General features: G+C 43.6%; 1 protein-coding gene across 1 annotated transcript in view; it reads left to right on the forward strand.

The window, feature by feature from the left end:
- The first annotated feature begins 1,237 nt into the window (after positions 1–1,237).
- The window catches only part of LOC122539216 (dynactin subunit 1-like), an 18,760-nt gene continuing 13,695 nt past the window's right edge, over positions 1,238–6,302 (forward strand). Inside the window, exons 1-2 of the mRNA XM_043677898.1 lie at positions 1,238–1,346; positions 4,909–4,979. Of these exons, the coding sequence (XP_043533833.1) occupies positions 1,238–1,346; positions 4,909–4,979 (180 nt within the window). The remainder of the gene's footprint in view (positions 1,347–4,908; positions 4,980–6,302) is intronic.

The raw sequence follows: 6,302 nt of genomic DNA on the forward strand, positions 1-6,302 counted from the left end.
CTACTTTATCCACTTGTGGGGCCACTTTCAGGGAGCTGTGGACCCCTCCGCCAAGATCCCTCTGTATGTTCTTGCTACTAAGGGTTCTGCCATTTACTGTATACCTCACTCCTGCGTGAGACCTTTCAAAATGCAACACCTCACATTTTTCTGGATTAACCTCCATCTGCCATTTCTCTGGCCCATGTCTCCAGCCTGTCTATATGCTGCTGTGTCCTCTGGCAATCCTCCTCACTATCCACAGCTCCCCCAATCATTGTGTCATCCGCAAACCTACTCATCAGACCATCTACATACTCTCTCAAATCATTTATACATATTACAAAGCACAGCACTGATTCCTGCAGAAAACAGCTGGTTACAGATCTCCTGTCAACAAAACAACCTTCCACCAAAACCCATCTCTCTTCAATGACCAAGCCGGTTCTGTAACTATCTTATGTCGGTACTTGTAGCTATGATGACGCCTTGTGTGGTAACATTATACCATGTGACTCCACCTTCCTGCTGTGAAGGACTTTGTTGAGAGATAATCTGATCGATGGATTCTTTATTTAGAATGCTGTTTTCGTAAAGTCTGAGACATCAGGACAGAGGGTAGATAGGAGAAAATACTTCTCACATTGGTGTAGGAAAGCTCTTTTCAAAGTTGAATAGCCTGTCGCTGTTGTGTCCAATCTCCGACATCTCTACTCTTTCTCTGCCAGGTGCACAATCTGCTGATGACATTTGTTATTCAAATCTAAATGCGAAAGGAGATGAATTTGGGCACTGTGGCAAGGATCAATATGACCAATTCCAAAATTGCCAACCTTGGTAAGTTTGCCTGAGAAATTCAACCTGTTTCGGATTTAGCCAGTTATGTCAGAAATTTATAACCAACAGAAAAAAGAAACCATGAATCTGTGACCAGCACCTTCTCAAGGGACGGACAATAAATGCTGTCTGACCCAGCAACACACACATCCAGCGAATTAATTTTAAAAATATATAAACCTGTTCTTCTATGATTTAAGTTCTATCCCTCTTTAAAAATTCCTGTACACAAACAGATTTCAAAATAAAAAAAGACAAAATAGAAGTATTATGGATGAGGAAGAATAAAAGTCAGAGAAGGACAGTTCTGGATGAGCTGTTATCATTTTGACTCATTGCCATTCCTTCTGACACTTTGCTGATGACACAAGGTTCGGAATTCCCCATCAAATAGATGTTGGGCACCAAGTTTATAACAAACATGAATGACAATATTAAGAATGTAACATTAGCAGAACACAGCTGGAAGACTCTTGGCCCGGTGTGGGATTTCCAGGCTCGGAGCTGCGGCCCCACCGCGGCTAAACACGGTAAGATTGTTATGTTTGAACTTTCAGCTTTATTTCTTTATTTCTACTTAAAACTAAGAAGGTATGCAATGTGTAACTTTTAACTTTATTTTGTACGTTTCATGCTCTACTATAATTACTGCAATGTTTAATTTTAAGTTTCTTCTTTCTTTCTTAAGAATCATTCTTAAGATTCTGTAGCTAGGTACTTGTACCTATGATGACGCCTTGTGTGGTAACATTATACACTTTTCACTGTATTCCTGTACTTTTGTACATGAGGTATATGTGACAATAACATTAACATTACAATCAAATTAAATCAAACCAAATTAACTACAAAGTAATCTAAATTAGTGTCTACAATCTCAGTCCAATGTTCTTTATCTCAAATTCCCACTCCCATACTGACAGAGAGATACAGTTAATCAATAATTTTTTTTAGCAATAAAGAGACTCATTGGAGGTAACAAAACAACAAAACAGCTTCCCATTCCAACAGCTTTCAAAGCAACACTGTCTCCTGTCTAAAACTTAGTCAGGGCCTGGTCATCCTTTGGTTTCTCTTTTTGCCTCAGTAGTCTCTGGGATTGATTGGTCAGCACCAGTCCTCCCCTTGATTAGCCAATTCAACATCCAACCAGATGCCAGTCCCTGAGCAGAACAGCATCTTAGTGCTGGGTGGTCTGGATTACCTGCATTATCTTTCCAGGCCAGTTCCCTCGAGCAAACATCAGTCTTTTGTTCACTCCTCCCTTTTCGAAAAAGCGATCAAGCTGTTGTTCAAAGTTCAACTCTCAACAGCAACTTTCAGTTCCAAACCAAAAATGAGAAAAATAAAAGGAACGATGGCCTCAACGTTGAGACAGAAAGCCGGACCTTTATTTTAAATTATGGCCCAATTGCTTTCGATTCCTGTTTTTCTGACTTACATTTTGGCTTCTTTCTTTTTGCCTTTCTATCCTTGTCCCCACCTTCTCTGTCTGTCTGCACAGGTTCCCATTCCCCTGCCATTCTAGATTAAATCCTTCCTGATAGCACAAACAAACCATTCCCCCACCCCAGACTCCCCCCAACCCCACCCCAGAGTCAGTGGTCCTGGGCCTGTCCAGGTGTAAGCTCTGTCCATTTTGTATGGATTCCCTCTTTCCTCAGACCTGGTCCCAGTGACCCAGTCACTGATTCGGAGATGCCGGTGTTGGACGGCGGTGTACAAAGTTAAAAATCACACAACACCAGGTTATAGTCCAACAGGTTTAATTGGAAGCATACTAGCTTTCGGAGGGACGCTCCTTCATCAGGTGATAGTGGGGGGCTCGATCGTAACACAGAATTTATAGCAAACATTTACAGGGTGATGTAACTGAAATTAATGTTGGTGAGTCTATTACTGTTGCAGGCAGTGTGTTCCATGCCCCTACTACTCTCTGAGTAAAGAAACTACCTCTGACATCTGTCCTATATCTATCACCCCTCGATTTAAAGCTATGTCCCTCATGCTAACCATCACCATCTGAGGAAAAAGGCTCTCACTGTCCACCCTATCTAACCCTCTGATCATTTTGTATGTCTCTATTATGTCACCTCATAACCTTCTCTCTAATGAAAACAGCCTCAAGTCCCTCAGCCTTTCCTCATAAGACCTTCCCTCTGTACCAGGCAACATTCTATTAAATCTCCTCTGAACTCTTTCCAAAACTTCCACATTCTTCTTATAATGCGGTGACCAGAACTGTCCACAATACTCCAAGTGCAGCCACACCAGAGTTTTGTACAGCTGCAGCATAACCTCATGGTTCCGAAACTCAATCCCTCTACCAATAAAAGCTAACACACCGTATGCCTTCTTAACAACCCTATCAAACTGGGTGACAACTTTCAGGGATCTGTGTACATGGACACCGAGACCTCTCTGCTCATCTACAGGACCAAGAATCTTACCATTAGCCCAGTACTCTGCACTCCTGGTGCTCCTTCTAAAGTGAATCACCTCATACTTTTCCACATTAAACTCCATTTGCCACCTCTCAGCCCAGCTCGGCAGCTTATCTATGTCCCTCTGTAACCTTTGGCACTACCCACAGCTCCACCAATCTTAGTGTCATCCGCAAATTTACTAATCCATTCTTCTCTGCCCTCATCCAGGTCATTTATAAAAAGGACAAACAGCAGTGGCCCGAAAACAGGTCCTTGCGGTACCCCACTAGTAACAGAACTCCAGGATGAACATTTCCCATCAACCACCACTCTGTCTTCTTTCAGCACGTCAATTTCTGATCTAAACCACTAAGTCACTCTCAATCCCATACCTCTGTATTTTGTACAATAGCCTACCGTAGGGAACCTTATCGAACCCCTTGCTGAAACCCATATACACCACATCAACCACTTTACTGTCATCCACCTGTTTGGTCACCTTCTCAAAGAACTCAATAAGGTTTGAGAGGCATGACCTACCCTTCATAAAACCACGTTCACTATCCCTAATCAAATTATTCCTCTCTAGATGATTATAAATCCTATCTCTTATAACCTTTCCAACACTTTACCAACAACTGAAGTGAGACTCACTGGTCTATAATTACAAGGTTGTCTCTCCTACCCTTTTTGAACAGGGGAACCACATTTGCTATCCCCCAGTCCTCAGGCACTATTCCTGTAGATAACCTTTCCAACACTTTACCAACAACTGAAGTAAGGCTCACTGGTCTATAATTACAAGGTTGTCTCTACTCCCCTTCATGAACAGGGGAACCACATTTGCTATCCCCCAGTCCTCAGGCACTATTCCTGTAGACAATGACTATTTGAAGATCAATGCCAAAGGCTCGGCAATCTCTTCCCTGGCTTCCCAGAGGATCCTAGGATAGATCCCATCTGGCCCAGGGATCTATCAGAATAGATCCCTGGGATCAATTCTGGTCCAGAATTGCTAACAGCTCCTCCTTGTGAACCTCAATCCCATCTAGTCTAGGAGTTTGTATCTCAGTATTCTCCTCGACAACATGGTCTTTTTCCCTTGTGAATATTGATAAAAAATATTCATTTAGTGTCTCTCCTATCTCTCCGGATGCATCTCTCTCAGCTGCCCTGCCTTCAACCAGTTTGTACGTGACCCCGGTCATAAAACAGTAATTATGACCTTGAGGTTCTGCTGGTTAATTTGATGCTAAGTCATAAAACTGACAATGCAAAGCCTCCTTTATCTTAACATTGCACCGATGGTTTTCTTATTCCTTCATGGGATGTGGGTATCACTGACTGGGCCATCTCTAATTGGCCAGAGGGCAGTTAGGAGTCAACCAGAATACATGCCAGCCAGACCAGGTGACAATGACAGATTTCCTTCCTTGAAGGACATTAGTGATTCAGATAGATTTACAGTCATCATTAACTCTTAATTCCAGATTTAAAATAAAAATTGTATTTAGATTCCACTGTCTGCTTTGGCTCCTCTACAGGGATGTAAAGTGTGGAAAACTCCAGTGTAAGGGGGGACAACCACATCCACTTCAGATGGAAACAGCAGATGTCAAAATGATAAATGTTTTGGTGATGCATACTAATTATCTATGCAAAACAGCACAAATCGTTATGACTGATTACAGAAGCTCAGACATGGTTCAAGATGGAACCAAGTGTGGAGGACAGAAGGTAAACATAGAATTGTAGAGTACAGAAGAGGTACAGAAAACAGCCCCAGCCTGTTCAGCCTCTCCCTGGAGCTCAGATCCTCCAACCCTGGCAACATCCTTGTAAATCATTTCTGAACCCTTTCACGTTTCACAACATCTTTCCGATAGGAAGGAGACCAGAATTGAATGCAATATTCCAACAGTGGCCAAACCAACGTCCTGTACAGCCGCAACATGACCTCCCAACTCCTGTACTCAATACTCTGACCAATAAAGGAAAGCATACCAAACGCCACCTTCACTATCCTATCTACCTGTGACTCCACTTTCAAGGAGCTATGAACCTGCACTCCAAGGTCTCTATGTTCTGCAACACTCCCCAGGACCTTACCATTAAGTGTATAAGTCCTGCCCTGATTCGCCATGTATAGCTCGAACATCACTGCCCTGCTCTGATCATCTATCTCTCACTGAGAACAGTAAGTGTCCCATACCCCTTCTGAATGACCCGTTTAACCCAGTCCTGCCACCTTCAGGGATCTGTGGTCAATCTCCCCATGGTCACTCTGCCCTCTGAGCTTCCTCGGGTCCTGCCATTCAGCGATGACTCCCTTGTCTTGTTCCTTCTCCCAAAGAGCACCACCTCACAGTTATCAGGATTACATTCCACCTGCCATTGGTCTGTCCATCTGACCAATCTGTCTCTATCCTCCTGGAACCGAACACCTTCCTCCTCACTGTCAACCTCCCGATCTTTGTAACCTCATCCAGAAAATTACTTAGCTCCCCCGTCACAACAGCCTGGGGGTGAGGGTTATATAAACACCGGGCTGGGGGTGGGGATTATATAAACACCGAGCTGGGGGGTTGGGATTATATAAACACCGGGCTGGTGGTGTGTGTGGATTATATAAACACCGGGCTGGAGGTGTGTGGGGATTATATAAACAGTCCCAGCTCGGTGTTTATATAATCCGCACTCACCCCCAGCTCGGTGTTTATATAATCCCCACACACCCCCAGCTCGGTGTTTATATAAACCACCCACACCCACAGCTCGTGTTTATATAATCCCCATACACTCCAAGTCGGTGTTTATATAATCCCCACACACCCCCAGCTCGGTTTTTATAAAATCTCTACACCCAGCTCGGTGTTTATATAATCCCCACACACCCCGAGCTCGGTGTTTATATAATCCTCACACACCCCCAGCTCGGTGTTTATATAATCCCAACCCCCAGCTCAGTGTTTATATAATCCCCACACACCCCCAGCTCGGTGTTTATATAATCCCCACGCCCAGCCCGGTGTTTATATAATTCCCACACACACCCAGCTC

The sequence above is a fragment of the Chiloscyllium plagiosum genome, chromosome 1, assembly GCF_004010195.1.
Source record: "Chiloscyllium plagiosum isolate BGI_BamShark_2017 chromosome 1, ASM401019v2, whole genome shotgun sequence".
NCBI lineage: Eukaryota > Metazoa > Chordata > Chondrichthyes > Orectolobiformes > Hemiscylliidae > Chiloscyllium > Chiloscyllium plagiosum.